The sequence below is a fragment of the Bombus fervidus genome, chromosome 10, assembly GCF_041682495.2.
Source record: "Bombus fervidus isolate BK054 chromosome 10, iyBomFerv1, whole genome shotgun sequence".
Lineage (NCBI taxonomy): Eukaryota > Metazoa > Arthropoda > Insecta > Hymenoptera > Apidae > Bombus > Bombus fervidus.
In genome coordinates, this window is record NC_091526.1 from 13204356 (window position 1) to 13228058 (window position 23703).

Genomic DNA, 23703 nt, shown 5'->3' on the forward strand with positions numbered 1-23703 from the left:
TTAACTCTCGCAAATGTGAACGCAACCGAAGAAAAATTACGCTCGAAAGATTGACTATCCGACCTCGGTTAACGGATTAAGGATTCCCCCGATCGACTCAAAATACTCGAGGCTGCCACAAGCTTACGCCTCGCGTCGAAGCGCGAAATTTTCACACCATCGTTCAGCATACGCGCGTCATATTAGCAAAAATTTCCGGCACGAGCAAACTCGGAAGCTGCTATCGTTTTTATTACACTGTCACGAAGAAGCTTTTTTGTCGTTGCATTACGAGTATTTCGCGTTGATCATGGGAATCTTTCGCAATTCGATAAATCAAGGGACGAGATTAACTTGGACCAGGCAAATAGAGTCGCACGAGCCATGTTTCACCGCATCGTTCGATGAACTCGCCCACTGGGATTCGCACCTTCGTCTCACGATTAATCCTAATCACCGGGAAATTCGATGCCACTTTTTTTGGCCGGCCTCGTTTCGTCGGGTTCCAACGGGAATTCGATTATAATCGCTGCTCGTTTGCACGCCGCGGCTATCGACGAGATTGTTTACGTTAATTGAGCGGAACCGATCGACGTTCTAATCGGAACCAACCTCGCCTGTCTTTTTTCGAATCGTTCGGTCAACGACTTTCGCGATAGATTCGAGTGATTTTGCGTTATTTATGTTATTTATATTTACGAGCAGTCGAAGCTAACGGTCTACTCTTTGAATATCAATCGAATTGCTTGCTTTACGAACGTAGATTTCTTGACTATCTTTATTCGATTTCATGGTTTCGAGGATAAACGACATTGGAAACTTTACTCGTTGAAAAGTTCGGAAATTCTAGTTTTTACCGATTCTAATTTTTGCTTTGAGATTTAGCGTACGATACTGTACTAAACAATTTCAATTAAACTTTGGTTAATCTGACACGTACATCTGTTTGTATAATTCTTTATATATTAATTTGAAACACTGTGCACGAAAAATCCAATAATTTGCGGGTTGTTGTACTTGTTTTTGCGTCAAAACGGCTTTGCGGCTTCGCGAATTTGAACTGTTCCCTGCAGCGGAAGCGCGTTGGCGGCTAATTCCATCGTAACGAAAGGATTAAACTTCTGGATTAAATTCATTAATTCTAACAACTTCTTCCAATATTCTGATACTCGTTTAAAATTCGCAACATTTTAATATAAAAATAGCGTAAAAAATTGTAGCAGGAATTTCTTCGTGGAAACAGAAGACGCAACGCAAAAGCTTCTTATTTACAATAACTCCGTGGATTCGTTTCTATGGCCTTAATCGAGCACGAAGATCGATAAGTCGTTTCACAGTTTCCCATTAAGTTTTCTATAATTCACGTTTCATTTCTGTTCTCGTCTTTACGAGTTATGACCGTATCAGATTACTGCTTTGCAACAGAGAAATTATCGTTTCGACGGATATTATTCGGTTTTCATCGGCATTTACGCGCCTCTTTCGCGGATCAGTAGAAATTTCTGAATTAATTGGGAAATGTCACGCGCATCCGATGTTTACACCGCGAAACTGAAGTCAATCGGTCAAGAAGATTTCATATTCTAGCCGTGGAATGGTTTAATATTCGATCGTTTCTTAAATATCGATATCATAAATTATGGTAAGAACAAATTCGATGGATGATAACAGCTCGTAAGATGCAAACTCTACGACAGCTTTTCGTACATGCAGAGCAACCCGAGGCAAGTAGGGAGAAAACACCGGATAACGGAATAATCGAATTGGCAAACACGGACGTGCAATTCCAGGAATATTTCTGAGGTACCATTACTACTTTGAAGCTAATTGGACGCTGATTGACAATTTGGATAATGTACAATGTACGAGAGACTCGTGGAATGGTATGCTACGATTGTGGCGAGCAGCATTTGAATATTACTGCAAGCTTGTCGTTACTGGATTTTGGCGAATGCGATATATCAGAACCGGAAACCGTGAAGGACGTATATACACGACCCCGATTAGAAGACGATATAGGGTACGCGATCGTGCGGTTAATCGGCTAGAAACGCCCCTGTCGACATCGAAAATCCCCTTAGACGATCATTAAAATCGTCCACGACGTGTACGTAAATTTTCGAACTCTGCTCTATCGCTTTTATACTCGCGATAGTCGCGAATTTCCATGTCGCAGAAAAGGACCTTATACCAATGTAGTTATGTATTTTTGTATTTCATATTAATCCATGCAATGAAAAAGATTTTTTTTATCAAAACTTTCTTTCTTTTCTCTATGGCTGCGACGAACACAACTCTTTAAGCGCAAATATGTTAAAAAGAAAACGTGTCAGCGATTACATGGTAGTACAGCCTCGCTTGATCGTGGTGTTCGGTAACGATCGATTCTAACGTCGATTAATAATCTAACATTTATCGTACGTAACTTATTTTTGATTAATTTCTAGAATTATTATCGACTCGTACGCTGCTACACGTCCATCGATATTAGGCACTTTGCACGCGTGTCTTTGAAACGTCGCAACGGTCAGCTAAGAAGATCAGTTGGATCTTTAAATATTTACGAAACAATAGAAAACTACGAGTAATTCGCCAGAGTTACACGGGATTCTTCGCTAAATTATATTCTCGGATCTAATCTCGCGATAGATCTAGAGACCGCGTTTCAAATTTTCACAGAGACTCCCGGGATATTCTTTCATTTCCCATAAAAATCCTTTATCTTCTAAAAATCTCTTCTGCACGATAATTTAATGGGTGACAATACTAAAAATGGCCACACATTTCCGTTATACGATCAGCTTGCTTGCGAACGATGAATTTGTGAGATTTCTACTATAAAATTTAAAAACAATTCTTGGCGAAGCTAATGTTTCACTCTTTCGGAGTACCCTAACTAATGTTTAAGATTTAGACATTGTTAGTAACTTTTAGATCGAGTCATGGTTCGAATATCTCTCTAAAACTTGATATTTGTATTTGTACTTTCGTCAGAATCGCGAAATAATGGAAACTGTTCCCGGAGATTGTCAATATTGTATGAAAATTAACGACGCTTACGTTTCGACAACCATTTACAAATGAATTCCATTACTCTAATTAAATAATAAATTTATCCGGCGCACACAGCAAGGTAACACTGTTTACGTACGTGTCGTATTACGAACGATGAGATTTTATCGTATTCGTAGCGACTCACAGATAATATCTTAATCTTCTATTGTCACGACAGCTGCATGTGCACACTCGTACTATAATGTGGTCGCCATGATTTATGGCCATGTGTGATGGAAATAATAATGTGAATATTATACGAATTATGTTTACTACTGTTGTTTTAACTACTTTATTAAAAAAACACTATTTTAAGACACTATCTGAACGTGAGAATTTTATTCACAGATACCTGTTAGAATCAGTAGCTTTTTCAATATTTCAATAATTGGAAGACTCTATAAAAACAAAAAAAGGATACATGTGTATCTTTTTCCAGAAATGAAATACATACGCTAACAGCCAAAAGTTTAGAGTTATTTGTAGTAATTACTCCATATATAAATTACCGCTTCCAATTTTTCTGTCCATAGTGTAATATCAACTCCTAACGTCCGATTCTTTCTCCCTTTGTTAACATTTGTTTGCCTCGTTGCCCTGATACCTTCGAGAAGCTCTCCACTCCATTATTTCGAAAAAAAAAAGATCTACTGCCCGTGAAACAAATAGCCATATAAATTCCAGTGAAATATTCAGTGCCTCGGAAAAAATCGCACCTTGTTACTTTATTTATATCCACCGTCACAAATCATTGGCGTTTAATCAAACCCCAAAGATGTCCTTTGACCTGCGTTCTATAGGCGCCTCAACATAAATCTCTCGTTTCCCCTCATCTTTTTCTCCCGATACCCAACGACCAACACGGGTCGAATATGGTCAAAGCTGCAAATGGTCACCGTTTGGTCCAGACGTCGCAAATGGGTCAAGATGGATAATCTCACGGGATAAGGCTTGGAGACACTCGATGAACGAAGTCGAGGAGAAAGTAAGTTACTTCATAGTATAAATCGAAAGTGAAACGAAGGGTGAGGGGCAAGAAAAAGAGGAACGACGACGAAACGATTTCATTCAGAGAGAAAGAGAATAAATTTGTGATACTTCGGTCCATCGGTGAAGAAGTAAGATTCGCAAAGTTCAATGGTATGAAAACGAAAAAGAATATTTCAGATTTGCTGGAATTATGATAACCGAGTTACTGTTCTTTGGAAACTTGCCCGATTTCTTTACTTTGACATTTCTCTTATTTGTTTCGCAGAAAAATGAAGGAAGAGAGAGGGAGAGAGAGAGAGAGAAAGAGGGAGGAAAAGATAGTACGACTTACGAAAAAGTAAAGCGATCCGATAAATTCAATTTTGTTTCGTAGTCGCATCGTATAATACAATTAATTACGTTTTGCATGAATCTGATATCGGCGTCACATCTTAATAGTGAGACGAAGGAAACAAAATGCAATTTATTCGATCGGTTCGTTTCATTTCCTTGACGTTTCGTTTCCATACGACGATCGGTAGACCGGAAGGACGAAATTTTTACAGATTTCTCCTAGCTTTCGATTTTCTTTCGTACTTGCATCTTGCGAATGTGCACGACTATGGATGCATCAATTCGCTCGCCTCGTACACGGTGTGCTAGTTTCCACGAATCGATAATTGTGCGTGTACTGTAGAATTTAAAACGGAGAAAGGAACGAGAAGAATGTAAAAAACATGTAAGCGGGTCGAATCCATGTTAAATCTATCGTTTCGTAATATATTACATACGTTTCTGAGTAAATTAATTTCTGAATAATTTCGAAGGATGATTTTAAAATAATATTATTTGGTATTTTGTCTGACTTGTAATAATCGTCGGAATGTTAAAGCGAACGAATTTCATCAGCAAATTAATACGATTGTCATTGATATTCGTAAAATCGATAGATATACGCTGGTAAAATTGTGGAACAACGAACGATGAAAAAATTTATAAACGGGACATCGCGATTTCATCGATGGAAATGATTCTTTTTTCATTATAAAAGTAGGAATTGTTCGATTCGACTGCCTCGCTGTTTTGCCGAATCAGTTGACCGAAATAACGACCACAGAGAGAAATAATTCATTATTTTATCCGTGTATGCGATTTGTCGCCTCCTTTAAAATTGTTAAGGCTATTAAATTAAATTCATCCGACAAATGGCGAATATTTAGAATCGTGTAAACGAAAATTTACACGATCGTGGTTCTGTGTCTAATTCTCGATTAAACTAGCGATAATACGATAAAACGAATAGGATACACGTCGATTATATTATACAAATTGCATTATACGAGCGGTGATTTTCTATGTACTGGTGTATGTACACTATTAATTAACGAACGATAGTATTATTAATGATTAAATAAAATCGATGACACTTGTGTCACATCGTTCGCGTAGTGCAATGCTTCGTATTTGCGATTATAGATCTAGATTGAATATAAAACGATATTATAAACAGACGTAACAAACGCATTCCCATTATGTGGTAAAAAAAATCAGTATTTACTAGTGTGATTGCGGATGCAGATTAAGCGATACCATCATATTTCTATACTGTCTCCTATGTTTAAGCACGTGGACCAGCAATGATATTTATAGTTAAACGATAATTACATGTCCTTTCAAATTACTTCGTTCTATCGAGAATAATTTAACCATAACAAATCAAGTCACTGAAACATCGACGTAGAGTCAAATTTACGTAAACTCAAAAAACTTGTACTCGACAAGCAGAACTGTATCTACCATAATCTAACGATTCTCAATTTTAACTCCGTAGATACACCGACTCTTCGTCAACGACGACGATTCGTCTTAAACTCGAACGCGTATTTGAAAAATCGCGATCTTTCGTCCCTTAATCTTGCACCCGCGATCGGTAAAACCGCATCTACGAATAGCTAAGTGAACACGACAAAGAGAACTGAAAGCTGGATAGATGTGCGTCGATGCTTATATACCTGGGTATATGTCATCCAACAACATGGTTCCACCTGATTGGAGTCGAGTCCCCAGAAGTCGAGTTCCTCCTCGAACAACGGTCCGCACACATCGGTCGGATAGTGAAGCTTCCCTGTGCGATAGTAATTGAGCACTTGGGCGAAGACCCCCGGATGCCTGTCGAAGAAGTATTCGTTGAGGATCGGATCGTAGTTACCGAGAGCCTCGGTCAACTTTGACAGCCTGGTCGCGGGGATCTTCTTCAGGGTCGCCTTGTACGTCTCGTGCCGGATACCGCCCACGTTCAGGATCACGCGGTTTTCCGAATCCGTGTTCAGAATACTCATTTTGATCGCGGCTCTGCTATCGCCGGTTCCGACTCAGAGAAACCCACACGGCCTGCAATGAAAAATGAAAACACGATGATGGCGACACGTTGACGTTGATGGAACTGTCGTCGGTGCTAAGAGGGTGGAATATTCAGCCACGAGCTTGGAATTCCTCGCGTCACGCAATAGGGCGCCAGTTTGCGGGTTCCCATGGCTTATCGATTCGCGTCTGTCAAGAGACCATAAGTCTGTGACAGTCTGGAAAAGTCCATCCCTCATAGTCGTCTTTGTTTTCCTTCGCTTTTCACCAAACCGTATAGACTAGTTAAATTCCGATCATAAGTTGCATAGGAACGTAATTATCTATATTATTAGACTACCGTAATAAGAAAAAAAAAGAAAATAATTTTTGATAGAATTCCGATCACTAAGTTGTTCAATCGCTGAAACAGACTTACAAGATAAGCACCCGTCGTTGACTAACGCAAGAGGACAAGCAAGATCTCTCCGATCTAAGACTGTTTGCCGGTAGCCTCAAAATCTTTTACCTATCGAGTTATGTACATCCTTGAACATATATATCTTGTCTCTCGAGAGCCCTTCAGCGTTTCTTTCAATTCCATTCCCCTTTCGTTTATATAGGCTTGCGTCTATCTGTTACCTTACACTCACTTATTCAGATCTTTGATACTGTTCAATGTCCGACAATTTGATCGATCTTTGTTTGAATTTTTAACATATTGACGATAGAAGGAATTTCATATTTTGTGTACCGTTGTTTATTTTAGCGTGATACTATAGCAAAGAACTAAAATCGTTCAAGTACCGTTTGCTATGATATTTCGTAAGATCGAGTATTATTATTTCTTAGACAAATGAAAAGATCTTCTACTTCGCATTTCGTTCCATCTATTTTGACACTCGATACGACATCCGCTGTCAAACGGCGAACGTCGTTTCACTCTCATTATAAGAGTCGAAAGGAATTCGATGAAAGAACTATCTGTTTTCGATGCACTCGATCAAATACTAAAATGATAGAAACGTTGCCGACATTCCCCATTTTCACTGGAAACGAATCCAGAAGGCACTTGTGTAAGGTTCGATGTCCCCATTTTCCGTGTAAGCCGATTTCCGCGTGAATCGTTGCCAAGAGTCATCGAAATGGCACAATCGAATGCCACTTGCGATGACGATGCCTAATCCGAGAGATTGAAATCGTGATTCTATCGCAAGAAGCTGGTGAGCTAGGGAATTTTGTTGAATTTAAACGTCCTAGGCTGTCGTTTTACGTTATTCCCGATGTTAGTGCGTAAACTTTAGTTTTAAAAAATTCCAAATTTCACTGTATATTTTTCACTATCGGAAGAAGCTTATAGTCGGTAGTACATGGTAAGAAAGGAGGGAAAAATCTGCAATTAACGCTCTTCCTATGGAACATGTTTATGTCTCGATTTTTTCGAAAACGAAGTCTTAAACGGAACAAATCTTTTTCTACGTTTTCACAAGTATTTTTACGCGTAGAGTAGATATTCTCGTGTAATCCGTTTTCAAAATATTTGAGTTACTAATCGTAGCAGAGTCACCCCAAACCGGCTAAAAGATTGAACAGTATCTTTTATTCGATTAGAAGCTCGTAGACGTTTTTGAAGATAAGAATGTATATTTTCATTTTAGTATTTTTTGTTAATTAAGTATTTTAATTAGAGTTTTAGAAAATTACTTCCTTCGACAGCTACTTACTACTTGTCAATAACGAACGACGTATCATAAACTTCCAAGAGCTTCTAAAAGACAACCGTGTAAAAGACAGCTTCCAAGCAAATGCAACTGTTGCGTAATTTGGGACGTATGCAGGATGCATTAGCATCGTAATATGAATATCTAATTTCTAAATTGTATTTAGGAGGAACGACACTTCAGGTGCAAGATTTTATCTACTCTACACACAAGATAGAATAATTTGTAACCGCGATCTTCTATACGACATTTCCTCTGAGATAGCCGTGGCGATTCCACGAAAATAACTATCATTTTTCATTCACGCGTTTCAAGAGAAGTTCAACCTGCTATGAAAAGCGCTATTACAAGAATTGCCTATAGACACAGGCCACCTTCGTTATGTCAAGATACACAGGCTCAGCCTTTTGGACGGCCCTTTAAAAAGAACGAAGGCGAGCAAATTTCTCTTTTGATTTTCAATTTTCCCACCCGAACTACGTTTGCCGAAACGCTTCTCGCCAAAATGCTTCAAAAAGGAAATAAGAAAATCGTACGCGTTCGGCAAATCTACGATCGTCACGAATAGGTAGAACCAGCAAAACTCTCTATCGAGTACCGCGGTATTCCGACAAACGGAACTTTGCATTTGTCCCATGTTCGATTCGTACCGTTACGATATCGAACAGTCGCGTTTCTCTGTTAAATGGAAACTTTACGAGACCAGCAGAGAATCAACGGCAAGTCCGCGCGCCAAGCACTTTTTGCCAGTTGGTTTGATTTATAGGGATAACGGTCATCGATTACGCGCAATTTAATCTTCTTCGACCCCTTGTCGAAAACTCTTCGTTGTTTCACACAGCCGACGAGAATCAAGCTTTTTTCCACAGGAGGTGAATCGTAACGGGTCATGATCGGCCATCGTGACGCCATTCCAACGAATTTGTCACCATTTTTCGTTACTTGCGAAAAGTCAAAGATATTTTCTCTTTGACAGAAAGTACTCCTCTTTTCACGGTGAATGTGAGGCGAGTCTTTTCACGCGGAGTATAGTCGTCTTGTACGACACGATTGCTATGAATTTGTGATCATTTTTCGCGACGTTACGCCGTGCCTTGTCGATTCTAAAGGTGTTTAATGCGCGGAAAATGAAGATTCCGTCTGTCCCTTTTTTTCTTTCACTGTCTGGCTACACTTCAACCGGAATATCGATATTTCTCCTCGAATGGAACGTCGCGAAGATAGATGATTCCGTCGAAAAGCTAGGAATATGGCAAAATTCTCCGGACATTCTCCGAGCTGCGAGTTTCATTTCAGTAATACTCGATTCTTTACCAATGCTCCAGATTTTCTACATTTTATTTGTATCTAATGTCTTTTATTCTTTTTTTTTTTTTATTGCAATAGACTATAGTTTGTAGGTAAAGGGATGTACATGGTGGTCCGTAATTGATGGTACAACCGAATATGGAACTGTTTTCTACGGGAGAAAATAAGTCGAAAATATGGAATGAAATCTTTTCAAACATTTTACTCTGTACTTTCGCCTAATCTTTTCTCACAGAATCAACCTGTACCCGATTGTGCCATCGGTTACGAACCACCTGGTGTATACATATTTTTTAAGTCTTGTTGATAGTTTGCTGCAGATAGAAGCGGTAAAGAGTATCTGTTTCAAAGTACATAGTATACTTCGGCGTACTTCAATGGGAAATTCATCCAAAGGTTAAACTTTCTTGGTTGAGTTGCTGGTTTCGGAAGAAAAAGGAGAGGAGGATTATAAAATACGCTGGTGCTTGGAGAAACATCTGTGATGCAGCGTTCAGCTGCACGTCAAAGTATTCTTAAATGAATCGAATTCACCTAATATAGTATTTTTATAATCGTATTTATTCCAAGTTATTACTTTATCGAGAGACAAAAGCCAATAAAATTCCTTTGTAAGTTCGTCGTTTCGATCCTTTTAATTTCATAGTTTTACGACTCGTGTAACGTGTTCTTATATTCCTCCGTGACACGTCGAATTTCCCGGAAGTTTTACGGCTCGCGAATATTTTCTAATTATACGCTTTCGTGACTTCGCCATTGACGTATGCATATTTAACAATTGCACTTAACTGGGACAAACTAAAAATACAAACTTTTTATTCCTGCATCGTGTCCAAATTCTCATCTTCAAATGCATGTTACCTGCCTGTCTAATTTAGCACAAAAATGAGTCCAACTTGGCCGATAGCCATAGCAAAAGCGAAATGGCTATGTTCGATAGGTATCTCCGAAACTTGCATAGGAAAAGTAACAACGGGAATAAATGGACAGAAACTGAAACTAAGTTACGTGATTAATTTAAATATTTTATGTACAATTTTCAACGTTGATGCGAGATTAAAAATTATCGAAACTCGTTAAAGAAAACGATACGATCGTTCCTTTATTCGATGATTTTAAACGATCATCGAACGTATTACCGACAAGCGTCACGATGGAAAAGCAAATGCTTTCCGAAATTATCGAAGTATTGATGTTTCGCACGGACTGTGAAACCTTCGAACTATTGTGACATTATTTGGTTTGTTAATTCTAACGCATGACAAATGGATTGATCGATGATGAAGGAGAGAATGTGCTTCAGAGCTCGTAACGTTTACCAACGACGTGATGAAGCTTCGATATAACCAATTCTGTATTTGGTTCGGTGTTTTGGATTTCCGGAATTTTTATCTTTCGCCCTTACGTTTGACACGAACGTTGACGAATAAATTGTCGAACGTGATATATACCGTACAAGAAATAATATCGTATTTCGACGATTTTACAATAAATTAATATACGAATTGAATTTTCCAATCTTAAGAGCCCCCAATTTTTTTCCAATGCAGCGAATACCATTGCTACTAATGTTTCGTGGTAGGAAGAGATCTCCGAGGGAGTATCAAGGATGCTGGAATCTCCGCCGATAGCGAATTACTGTCACAGACTTGATAATACGTGACAGGATCTCTGGGAGGTTTCCATGAAACCGTATCAAAGGAGCTATTGAAGTGACATTCCAATTCCGTTCAACCGTGATTAATGTATTAACTGTCGACCGATCCGATATATAATTTCTTAAATACGTACACCCGAAGGAGAATTTTTATAAAGGATACGATAAGAAAATGAAATATCATTGGAACATGTTCTAATAAATACATAGATCAAATTATTAACTCTCGAAGTTGCATATTTTTCTTCTTTCGCAAAGAGAAATTCGAAAAGCACCGCGTGTTACTTTAGTTCGCAGTTTTTCATCCTTCGGCCATGTCTAGGTCGCGTCAAAAGCAATTTCCGGTAGCAGCCAAAAAGCGAATCGCGTAACTCAAATTCGTTAAGTGATTTTTACTTTTTCTCCGCTCTCTTCTGAACTTTCGTTAGGGAAAAAGGAAAGGCCTCGCTTTAATCCAATTCCGTGCGAAACGAAGTGACGCGACGTCTGTACGTCGATTCGTTTGAAATATTTCACATCGAAAGTTGTCGCGTCGGCGTCCATTTTTATCTCAATTCGATTCCGTCGTTTCATCGAATTAAAGTTAATTGAAGTACTGTTGGGCGCAAACGATACAACCTACGGCCGTGGTAAAAGTTCAACTTTGATCCTCCGGTACAGAGCTTCTTAAACTCTGGCTTGCGTAACGGAATTATCGGATCGTGAAAATTTGTGCAACTGCCACAACGAACTACACCAGCGAAATGAAAAATGTCAATCATCTGTTACTAAAGGATCATGAAGAATTCAGCGAGTTATCAATCGAGATAGACGTGAAATAAGAGCTTTTTAAAAGATCGGTTAAATGGATTTTTACTCCGAATTAGTAGAAAATCCCCAGTAATTTCTAGAATGGCCCTAGACACAGTTGTAACGTATTATACTATGTATTTATGGCAAAACGATGTTTTTATCATTAAAGATTGTATAATCATGATACGATATTAATTCTGAAAAACGCGTTGTATCAAATATTCGGTCAAGATTTAATTCTTTTGCAAACTAAACAAGCATATTTATCCCGTCAATATGTTTTGTTCTAGTAAGTGGTAAATAAGTGATAAAATTGTAAATATAACAAAGAATTGTTTAAAATCAAACTTATTTGATTTATTACCGATCTACGTACATACAACTGGGGTCACCAATGGAAAAGGTTTAAGAAACGTTGCTCTATTAATTCGAAATCAATTCCTTCCTACGAGTATTTCTTTCTTCTCGTTGTAAAAGGACCTCTGATTTTGTAAATAGCACGAATAACGACATTCGTGCGGTTCGTACCACGTCGTGCTTGCTCGAGAGAAGCAATTACGGAACCAGGTATTCGCAGTTCCGAGCTTTCGAGCCTCGAATCGATCCTTTATTTGAACAACTAACTAGGAATTGATTAAGCATCTTGTATCGTCTCGGTGAGCATGTGTCGTACAGTTACACGTAATTGGAGACTCCAAGAACATATTATATGGGATAAAACGATCGAAGGATGAATAAGAGGTCGGATGGTTCGAGCGAAAATGCATTTTGAGTGAAATTCTAATTAATTCTGCGGCGGTCTTCGTTTATGTTGAATCGACAACTTTTGCATAAAAGATATTATTTTCACTGTCTTTTGGTAACAACAGTGATAATATAATTAAATAAATGTAGCGATAAATATTTTTTATTACCAGCAAACATCTCGTCGAGTTGAAATCTAGTCGACTTTCGTGCTTCAACTATATGAAAGTAATCACTGCGAGTTTGTACCTTAATGCAGACGGAATTTCCGTATTTTCCAACTGGCTTGGAAAATGCCTGAAAAGCAGCTCACGACACGACGTGTTCTTCAGGCAGCAACTTTGAGAGGGCTTTCGTGTCTCCTCTTAAAGGAGTCGTACATACACCGTAGCCAACAGAAAAGCACCCTGAGGCTATTTTTCTCGTACACCGTAAGATTGTTAAAAAATCTTCCGGTTCGGATAAACTTGCTTTAAACGCCGTTAATGCTATATTCCCCGACATTTTTAACTTTCAATAGAACGGTACAGCGATGTGTGCGTTTTTTAATTAACCTCTGCCCGCGATTCGTCATACACGGAATTCGTGGTTGTTGCTAACGTTTTATGTCGCTACCGTCAGCGGCAGAACAACGAGAATTTTTTACAAACTGTTTCGTGCATTGCAAACGATAATCCTATTTACATGGAATTTTTTACGATATTGAAAATCTTTGTTCGTAAACATCGAATTTAGTACAAAAGCAGCCCGATTACTATACTTTGCCATTTTCATCGACGTCACACCGTAAACAGTATAAATGAGGGTAAATGGGTAGGTCGAAAAATTATTTTGGATTCGGTCCAAACTTCTGCCTTTCGTTTACATTTTTTATCTTCCGCGGTTTTCTGCCACATGTAAACGACCCCGTAAATCAATATGACCATCAGCTTCTGCGGTTCTCAGTTCAGCGCGTAGTTTAAATCGTAAGAAACTTTAGATATCGTGGGCATACAGAATTAGCTGGCTGTAATGGAATCTCGTGCTCGTATCGTGCAAAATAGTTAACAGTTTAAAAGCAGCGTTGCAGATATAAGGCATAACAGGTAAAATCCAAATGTTCTAATGGCGAGCGTAATTCTAAAATTTAACTATTGGAATTGAAATACCTTAATCGCTGATAGAGATTAATCCTTGCTTTAAATATTCTATGATACTAAATATAGCACTTACGTTCCTTCGAAACCGATCGAACGAGATAACATAATATAAATTGCTCTCATTCGCAAACAAAAGCTCGCAGGAAACATTAGGAACTTCTTATCGAACGAAACATCGACAAAGGTACAGTCCGAACTTTTAATCTCCATAATAATAATAATAAACGTTTGAATGTTTTCTTCTTCCGAAATCTACTCTTCGCGATCGTTGTAAACGTTGACAAGAAGAAAAGAGCAAATTGCTTATAAACGTCTAACGAGCGGCTTGATACTTTCCTCTTGAGCGAGAAGCCATTCAACGGGTTTGTTATTTATTCGATCGTTTTATTCGTTCAGCCCTGAAAAACTTGTAGGGCGCCCCCGCGTTGTACCGAGTATCAAATATTCTTAAAATATTACAATTTCAAATGTCGCCGCGCAGCCGTAGCTAACACGGTTGAAAGTCAATTCGGAAGTCTATCGAGAAATTTTCGTGGGCTGGTCGAGTCTCTCTTGAAATATTCACCGCTTCCTCGAGCATGAAACTCAATGTACGCGATCTGAACTCCAACACGTTTAACCCGTACATTGAACCTATTTTCTGCTTAAACGCTTATCTATCTCATTACCGTAATCCGCAATTATCAGATTACCTAGTAGATTTACAATTCGAGATTCCAGTGGCTCTTGCCGCGCTTTAATCACGACCCCCTTTCCAGGGCGCAATGCCCACTTTGAAGCAACTACGGATTTATAGGTTAACGTGCGGCTCTCAACTTTAAGAGAAGCCGCTAGAATTTTTACATTCTTTTCCTTTCTCTGTTTGCTTTTCTTCCGTGTTTGTGTACACCTATGTGTAAAGTAAAGAGTACACGAAATACGGTGAGAGAAAGAGGGAGAGAGAGAGAGAGGACGGATAATGATCGAACGAGGTATAAATAGAGAACGGGAGAAATACTGCTCCGTAGATGGTCGTTAAATTCCAGATAAGGGAGAACTAGACTCAAAGGCTGTGCTGCCCATTACGATAACCCACAAATGATAAGCAAATATTAGTAGAAGGTTTTCGCTGTTTCTGGTTTGTATCATCGAGCAACTCTAATACATAGCACAGTCCAATTAATACAATAATATGAAAATGTGAAAATTCCTACTCGGTTCGTATCTTGTAAATACCAAGGAACTCTAACTTCTTCGCATTCCCGTATGAAATAAATTGATCGTAGAAAGTATTCGTCGAGTCATTAATTACGATTAAAACTTTATTCGTCAAGCGATATTTTTGAACTAAATATATCGCGTAATATTCTCGCAAGCTTCTAGAATAAATATCGAATGGACGAAAGAAAGACATTTATATAGATATAAATAGGAATTCGAGAAATATCAATCCGCCCCAATTTTCCCCGTATATATTATAAACGTTGATACGTCATCGATTATAAAAATAATAAAACTACAGCCAAATTATAAATAGTCATTGAGGGTAAATTACTGAATACGAACCAATTGAAATGAAATATCGAATGCGACTCGGACCGCGAAGGGCTAATAATTAACTAGGCTTTGGTCGTCGCCTGTTCAATAGCAATTGCCTTGTTATAATCTAGCCTGTAGAATCATCGACCTGAACACGTGAGTCACAGCGCTCGGAAGTGGTTACAGTCTGCTGAGATACCGTTAATTGCCGCAAAACTCGCATTGTAAATTAACTGCCTGGTGGTTCACATTTTCAGGGTGGATTTAACAAGGAGCGATCCCTAAGTGTAACGCTGACTTCTTGATGAGCCTCTGTATAGCGACGAAGCTCGAAAAACCGAGCTACGACAGTTGATATTAGGTCGGTGTATACGAGTAAAATAGAATAAGAAAATGTTAAGTAAGCAAATGATGCACGTAACTGGCGGTATGTTTATATTATATTATATTATTATATTATATTATCGATCGTGAAACAAACCCCGTATATTTTCAAAATATATACGTAACACTTGATTAATGTTTATAGAATAGAGTTGGAAAATTTAAACGTAGAGGAAAGCGAAATCGATGTCCGACTAATGACTGACCTGTTTCACTTACACTGACCAACCGCGCTGTAAGACGAGTTATATCAGAATTTCACATTTACGAAGTATCAAACGAGTGGAATTATCATAAATAGAATATCCCAAAGACCCAATGCTCTTCACTTCATCAATTTCTACAAAATGACACTAGGAAATCGTATTCCTGTACTCGTTAAAACTTTCAACTCCTGAAATGGAGCATCAAATTTCCGCACCTTCTTTGCAACTTTAAACCGCCTTCCTGTCATAAGAAGAGTCCCAGCGTTAATGCAAACTGTACACAAAATTTCCTTCAATTACGCGGATCGATAACGGAATATTAATGATCTTGAAAAACGACCGTCACTTTGGAACGTGATGGTTGAACCTATTGACAAACGGAAAGGTCGTTAGCCGCAAGTTTTAAAGGTATTTAAATTATCCCTTCGAATCTGGGACACTGACTTTTTAAATGTAAATTTGAGAACCCTCGTCCCTCCGCGGAGGGACCATTGTGTCTTCTCTGGATTTATCCAAACGACGCAAACGATATCTTCCCCCTCCCATGGAAAGCAACTTCGCTCCATCGAAATTATATACAAATATGACTGTGCTGGATCCGAAGATATTATACAGCCGAAGAACAAACGCAAATTCTTTTCATCCGCGACGGAGTAGTCGTGTTCTTTGTTTTTAAATTCTTCGTCGAAATATGTCTCCTGCGTTTTATACAGCGCGATAATTCTTTTCGCTGAATTCTACTCAATCCTTCCATTGTTTCTTTTTTTAATTCGTTGACAAGATAGAATTAGTTTGTGCATCGCAGATGTTGCTTTCACGGTTAGCGAGAAACAATTCGTATCACGCGTTCGCTTTGAATTAACGCGAAAGAAGAAAATAGAAAAACCAACGGGAAAGGGTGGTTTCCGACAATTCGAAAAACACAAAGATGCGAAGAAAGTTTAAGAGCGATATAAATCTAAAATTCTGGTCTGCCGAATGTTTCTACGAAATAAAAGTAATAACGTAAAGAAACGTAAATTTTCTAGACCTTTGGTATTCCATTTATTCGATGTGCTTACGAGGAAAAAATTAATATTCAAATTTTTAAAGGACTGGCAGGAAAATATTTGCTAAAAATTCGAAACAAATATAACAGTGGTCGAAATGACGGTAAAAAATAATCTACAAGTGGTTCTAACCTCAGCTAATGTGTTCTAGAGGGTTGCAGACTACTTTGTTCCCGGTCAACGTTCGGCACGAACCACCTGCCAACGTGACTTCGTGCCTGCCTTCCGCAGAATCGTAAAGTCGACGATCGAGTTTTACTTTTAGAGTGAAATACCGGATTCCCGGAAAGCTGCCTCGACCCTTTTCCTCGATAAAAATAAAGGCGAAGGGAAATTCCTTCCTCCTCGATGAGCGAGGGAAATATACAGCGGATATCTATAACGATAGATTATCATCTCGATATTCTCCTTTTCATAATGTGACATATAAAAGATGCCAATCGAAATGCCGCGCTGAGAGTGCAATATCGTAACATCGTACGAAGTTTTACTTTCACAAATAACTCGACAAAGATTAACTTTAATACCTGAGATTTAGATAGATCCAAGCAGATCACGTATTTTAGTATTTCGTATTTGACAGAACATACAGCAACGAGTAACTAACTAGATAATTAAGGTTAAAATTTTCGTATCGAACGCCCCTCAAAACACTAACGCAGCTATCTCCGATTAATCTAAAATTCCTGTTCACGAGATGTCCAACTTCCTACCCTATCGTGTTCATAAAACAGAGCTCGAACTTCCTAGATCGAAACTCGTTGAAACGTACTGGAACCTATCGCGAATGACGATCGAGCGTGTTCGATAGAAGATAGACGAGGGAAATCTAGACGATGGCGTGCACGTGTCGTGTACGATCGTCAAAGCTGGTCCGCTTTGGCCGAGGTTCGATCGACGAGGTGGCCGGAAAACGCGGCCGGCTCGACGGCGGTGGCGCGATCGAATTCTAGGTCGGTTCTCTATTTGTGTCATCATCGTGCCAGATTTTCACGTGTGCGTACACGAATACACACGCGACCGACTGCGCATATCGCGTGGATTCTATGTAGGACAGTATTTGTCAACCGGGTCGTATTTCCTCGAAATGGATACAACGTAATGGGAGATACCGGTGACCTAGAGTTGTACAAGACTTCCCAAAATTATTACTAGGGAGACACGGCATGGTCGCCACCCTGTTACCTACTGACCTTGGCTATTGCACGCGAGGCAACGTGCCGTCTAGGATCCGAAGGACCACCCGGTCCTAATTGACTGGGAGTTTCCTGAATGAGATCGGTTGTTGGAGCGTTCCGAGTCAGACTGACTAATGTGTCCCCTGATCGAGACTACTGAAATTGATCTTTATTAGCCGATCGACCGAGACCCTCCATTTCTTGTACGAATCGGGTTGATCGTGATAAATCGAGCGACCGATCGTATCACCTAACTGTTGAGCAGAACTCGATCTTCTACCGATGCTAATCTCGAATTGATTCTTTATGTTCTTTCATTTAGCATGCTGCTTTTTAAATAAAGATTCCTACGCTCTGATACGCAGTTTTGAAAAATCGTCCCATATTTTGCTGACTTACGGATTTATATCAGAGATGTGTACACGTATATCACCTGACACACAGCCTTCCATGGATTCGTGATAGTTGAACCATTATCGAGTTTTCAAACGGTTAAAAATTTTAGGCTAGAATGGTTTATAGACGTCGCTTCTCGTTGTCATCGGATTAGAGACGCAACAGCGATTCGCGCGAAATCCTCTCATAAATCCAAGTGTCGAAAACCTAACAAAACGTAGCTCACACGCCGATTATCGTTTACACGATTGGTTGTGGTAATGCAACTGTAACGATCCTTTTATACACGCAAACAGCAGGATAAATCGATCCTTTCTAATCATTTTGTTCGTACAAATACATTCCTCTCATCTGATCTTTACTGCGTCTAAATATAATTTTTTAGGAAAAAGTGATTCCCCTACAAATGCTGTTTCGTTTAGAGAGAAAAATGAGAAGAAATTGAAAAAGTCATTTTCATAAAAATTGTCTTTCATAGTTATTGTAGTGATATTTCTCGAGGAAGGGTCGAGAAAAGATTGTAATATTTATGAGAAACGAGATCACGCTACAGCCATATTTTCTCTGATATCACGAGCATCGATTGGCTTTTTTGGACGAAAACGTAAATCTTCGATCGCATCACGCTGTACGATAGTTCGCGCGGCAGCTTGAAAAATGATGATCGATAATGGCGACGAGGAAAGGAGTTGTAATAGCGATTCGCCACGAGGATTACAGGCGACCGCAAACTGTGAAGAAACGAACAGATTGATGACGATAGCAGTTACCTATGTCACAGCGTATTGCGACGAATCGCGTGTGTTTGCGATATAAGAAAGCCACGATAACGGATTCTATCGTGTAAACGCGAAATAACGAGAAGTGACCATGGTCATAGGATTTGTAATCAGTCTGCTTCTCGCTTGCGATCCAACGTACAGTATTAACATGTTTCCTGTTATAACGATCGGTTCATGGCGATTTTTACTGATCGCAGCTCAATGGAAATGAACAACGAACTGTAAATTTGCATATTTGACCAAAAATATTGGTGCACGTTCCTCGATACCTGAAATTTTCAGTGGAAAGTCATTGCTAAATAAGTTAAAGTTGTTTTCGTATTGCGCTTCAATTTGGTCGACTTGTTTAATTCGCTGAGCGTTGTTTCCACTTCTCGCGCGAAAACATTTTTCTGTCGACTGCTGCAGGCCATTCGAACGGAGTGGAAGATAATGAATTTTATGTATAATAATTGAACTGAAACTGGTCGTTACCTATTGAAATATTTCACCACGATAGTATTTCTTATGGCAATTTACCCTAATTTTCTATACATTTCATCGAAATATTTGTTTGTCATCTCATTATATAAATTATCTATGACGAAGGAACATGATTATTTCGTATCGATTGCTGCGTAGCTTTAAAACCAGAGAGGATTAAAATCACTTTCGTGTGCCTCAGTATGGTCGGCACAAATACAAACTTAGCAAATCTTTATCAAGTTCATTTAAATCAAACTTCGTCTTAACCAGCTTCGAATTAAAAGACATCTCGCCATCTCAATTAAGTAAACTCTTTATAACCCTTAAAAGAAGCTCGAGATAGTAATTCGCTGAACGAGTCAATTATTCTACTAATTTCGTGTTTATAGTATTTCTCCGAACAATTTCCTTCTCTTAAGCCAGATTTCTTCGATAAATTTACTTTACAGGGGATATAAATCTCAATTACATTTTAATTGATTCGTAGAATGGCCGATTGCCCTTAAATAAGAAATATCCTCGAATCTACAGAGAAAAATCCAGCGTTCTTCTAAAGTAGAGATACTTTTACCAAAAGCTATCGAATAATTTCTGTAATAAAGTCATTTGATATTTTCTTCTTTTATATTTATAGCTTTAGAATCGCATCGACGTCGAAGGTTATTAACGACTATTGAATGAATTAACGGTCGAAAGGACGAGCGACGCGGCGAAGGACTACGCATGTGTCCATTAGAATCCCAACCTACACTCGTGTATATTTCACCAGGTGCATTTTTGTATTTTTATAATAGCGAAAAGAGACGAAAGTAAAAGACGACGAACTTAGATCGAAGGGAACTAACGATAAAATTTGGGCCCGAACGAGATACTTTTTATCATTCTGCTTTCAGCAATTTAACTCGTATCGCGTGTTTTTTTTTTTTTTTAAACACCGGACACATATGCGAAGTCGGTGGTCGATGAAAAATCTAAGCCTGAGAAATCGCTGGCAAAAATATTGCCACGACGAATGTGTATCGTACGGAGGTGGAAAGAGCGCGCATCTGTGTAATTAGCGCAATAAATGGCTCTAAGCGATAATATATTACCTGCGAAATTCGCATGGCGCCAGGCCAAGGCTAGAATAACATCGCGTACGAATAAATTAACAAAAAGGGAAACGTTTAATGCCGGGGAAGAGTGACGCGACCGCGTTGAACCGTTGAATAATTACATGTTAATTCCGCCCTACGCGCGTTCGACCCGTAAAAACTAATTTTTCTGAAAATTCTGTCTCGTGTTAGCCGATAAAAAATTCCGAGGGTCGCGAACATAAACGAAAGACGTAGGGCTCTTTGGAAAATGAAAAATGCTAGCTATTAGAATAGGGCGAATAAACGTTTAGAGGATAAACGGAAATTGTAGGATTATGCCAGTACTTAGCGCATAGAAATAAAAAATAAGTGGTATAAGAACATTTTTCGCAGAGCAGAATATTCCTTGCTATATTGGATTCGTAATATCACGATTTCCGAATTCGTTTTTTCTTCTTACCGTAATTTGAAAATTGTATGAAAACCCTGTTTAAATTATAATTTTTAAAGAACAAAGTACACGATATATTGGTTAGAAAATTAGGTTACGCGATAGTAAATAGCAGGCGTTATTATATTTGGAAATCTATCGTACCGATATCGTACATGGAGATTAATTGAAAATCTGATTAACGCACGTAATTACCATTACCTGATCCCCGATGGAAATTAGGAAAACTATTGTTGTTAATGTAAATCATCCCTGCAACGTTGTTACAGCGTTGATAAATTTGATTTACGAAGCCCTTAGTACGTACAGTACACGATGGAAGAAAAAATTCAGAACACGATATAAATTATAAATATCGAATTTCGGAACAACGAGCGCGGCAAACTCGACAAAGTCACGAGATCAACGACATAAAGCATCAATCATAAAATAAAACCTATCTCGAGCCACAACGGAACGATCATCAATTCAGAAAATGGAAAGCCAGCGACACAACAATGATCGGTGACCGCGTTATTAATAGTCCCGAATCAGAAATTGCAGGTTAGCGGAACTATCCAGCCGAGGTGACCGCGAGATTCCGGAACTTACGATATATCCGTGACCGCAGCCGCCGAGAATTCCCACTCCTCGTCGCATAACGATCGCCGAAATCACGCTGCCAACTACGTACGTGGCATCGATCACCAAAATCACGACGCGTCGACTCCTCGTTATATCCGTATTACTGTTCGTCGTTAACCAGAGCGCAAATCAACCGCTCTTCGTCGCAACGATCCAGAGGCGGGGGTGTATACATTTGACATGGTTCGGCAAGAGGTTATTGACCACGCAACATGATAGTCAGAGGAGGCGCGTATGCAAAGACAAGGCGCGTGCTGTCACGAGCGGAACGAGGCGGTTCTACGAGCTCGTACTAGCTGGTTTACAAGTCAGCCTGAGCGGCGGCAGTAGCGGGCGGCCTCTTGTCGCGTGGAATCGATAGTCTGCGTGCACGAAACGCCGATAAGCGCTCGGTACGCCCAACGACATTGCCATCGCGATTCCTTCTTTCGATCGTCCATGTTGAAGCATCGGAAAAGGCTTAGAACTTGGCCGAGGAGAAGATCGAAGGTGGAAAAAGAAAGGAGGTTATCCTGCGGTGAGAGGGTCAGACGAAGAAAAACAAGCGGAGAGTAAAGTTTCGTTCGGATCAATCAACTTACCTGAATGCGAGTCGGCTGGATTCAAGTGGATACTTCAAGGAAAATGTATATATAAAATCTGAGAAAGCGATTATATCTGTACGAACGTTCGTTGTATTATGATTGCGGAACACTGTTGAAAAGTAGTGTAAATGTATTGCTGCCAGAGAGACCAAACACCGGTTCAATATGTATACAAATGCTTTTATTTTTTTGACTACGTATTATGTTTTGCTATTTGCAAGCGTACGAGTTTATCTTGCAGATTTTACGTTTCATATTATGCCTCTACCTGTATCGTTTGTAAACATAAGAAAGATTTTGTGTATAGGGAGGGTCGAACACGAAGTTCAGAAAGAACAGTCGGCTCGGTTTAGGTAACCGATATCAACAAGCACGAAAGTGGAAATAACCTCTTACCTAACATCTGTTGTTTCGTTCGAATCAAGGAATACACGTAGTTGAAAGAACTTCGATCTATGATAGCTTGAAAGTCGAAAGAATATCTCGAGCGAAGAAGAACGATATATTCGCATTGGTAAAGCGTTTCAGATTTCTTGAACGTGAACTACTCGAAGCTTAATGAAAACGTGTACCAAGTAAATAACAGATTGTTATTAGCGAGAAAGTTTAGGCGAGATTTAAGTTAGAGCACTCGAAGTCGAGTAAATAACGTTAGCAAAGAGGCGTGAATTGGATCAGGGTTGCGATATTTCGAGTCGCGTAAGTAACAGATCCGCGCTAGTAAAAAGATAAAAAGGTGAACTTTTACGTGCTAAGTAAATCATAGCTTGCAATTTATCACGATTCAAGTCGATCGAATTCAGGTAACTCGACTAATTCGAGCTAGACTTAACCTGTCGAAGCTGCAACGAAATCGAACCAACGCAACCAGCGGAGAGGGTGGTGCGGGTCAGCCGACGGCGATCGAGCGAGAAAACGAGAAACTAGTGAATCCGATAAATCAATGAACGAAAATACTCGTACACGAGCACCGGAAGAAGGTGGATACGACGACGCCGGTGGCGAGGAAAGTTAGGGGCACTAGTCGAGGCGGGTGCATCGAACCAGCGCTTTGCGCGAAGATTGATAAGGGTAGAAGCGATTAAGACCGAGAGAATGATCGACTCGCGGAATTCCGCTCCCTTTCTGTCCCTCTATCCTCTCTTCCTACTCTTGGAGAGTCTTAAAGGCACGTTTCAACGGATTTTCCGCTTGATGGAGCAAAAGAAAGCAACGAAAAGAGGTGATATTAAAAATAGTCTGTCCCTGATCGAACAATCCTACCACCTACTTTTCAGTACGTTTATT

General features: G+C 39.3%; 1 protein-coding gene across 2 annotated transcripts in view; it reads right to left on the reverse strand.

Moving 5' to 3' along the window:
• Positions 1–23703, reverse strand: part of LOC139991773 (potassium voltage-gated channel protein Shaw) — a 47030-nt gene that overhangs the window by 22259 nt on the left and 1068 nt on the right. The window contains exons 1-2 of one of the 2 annotated variants that reach the window (XM_072012143.1): positions 22414–22504; positions 6015–6393 (exon numbers count right to left, since the gene is read on the reverse strand). In XM_072012143.1, coding sequence (XP_071868244.1) covers positions 6015–6341 — 327 coding nt within the window. In that variant the 5' untranslated portion in view covers positions 6342–6393; positions 22414–22504. Of the gene's footprint in view, positions 1–6014; positions 6394–22413; positions 22505–23703 lie in introns of those variants that run through there. The other variant, XR_011800902.1, reaches the window with a different exon arrangement.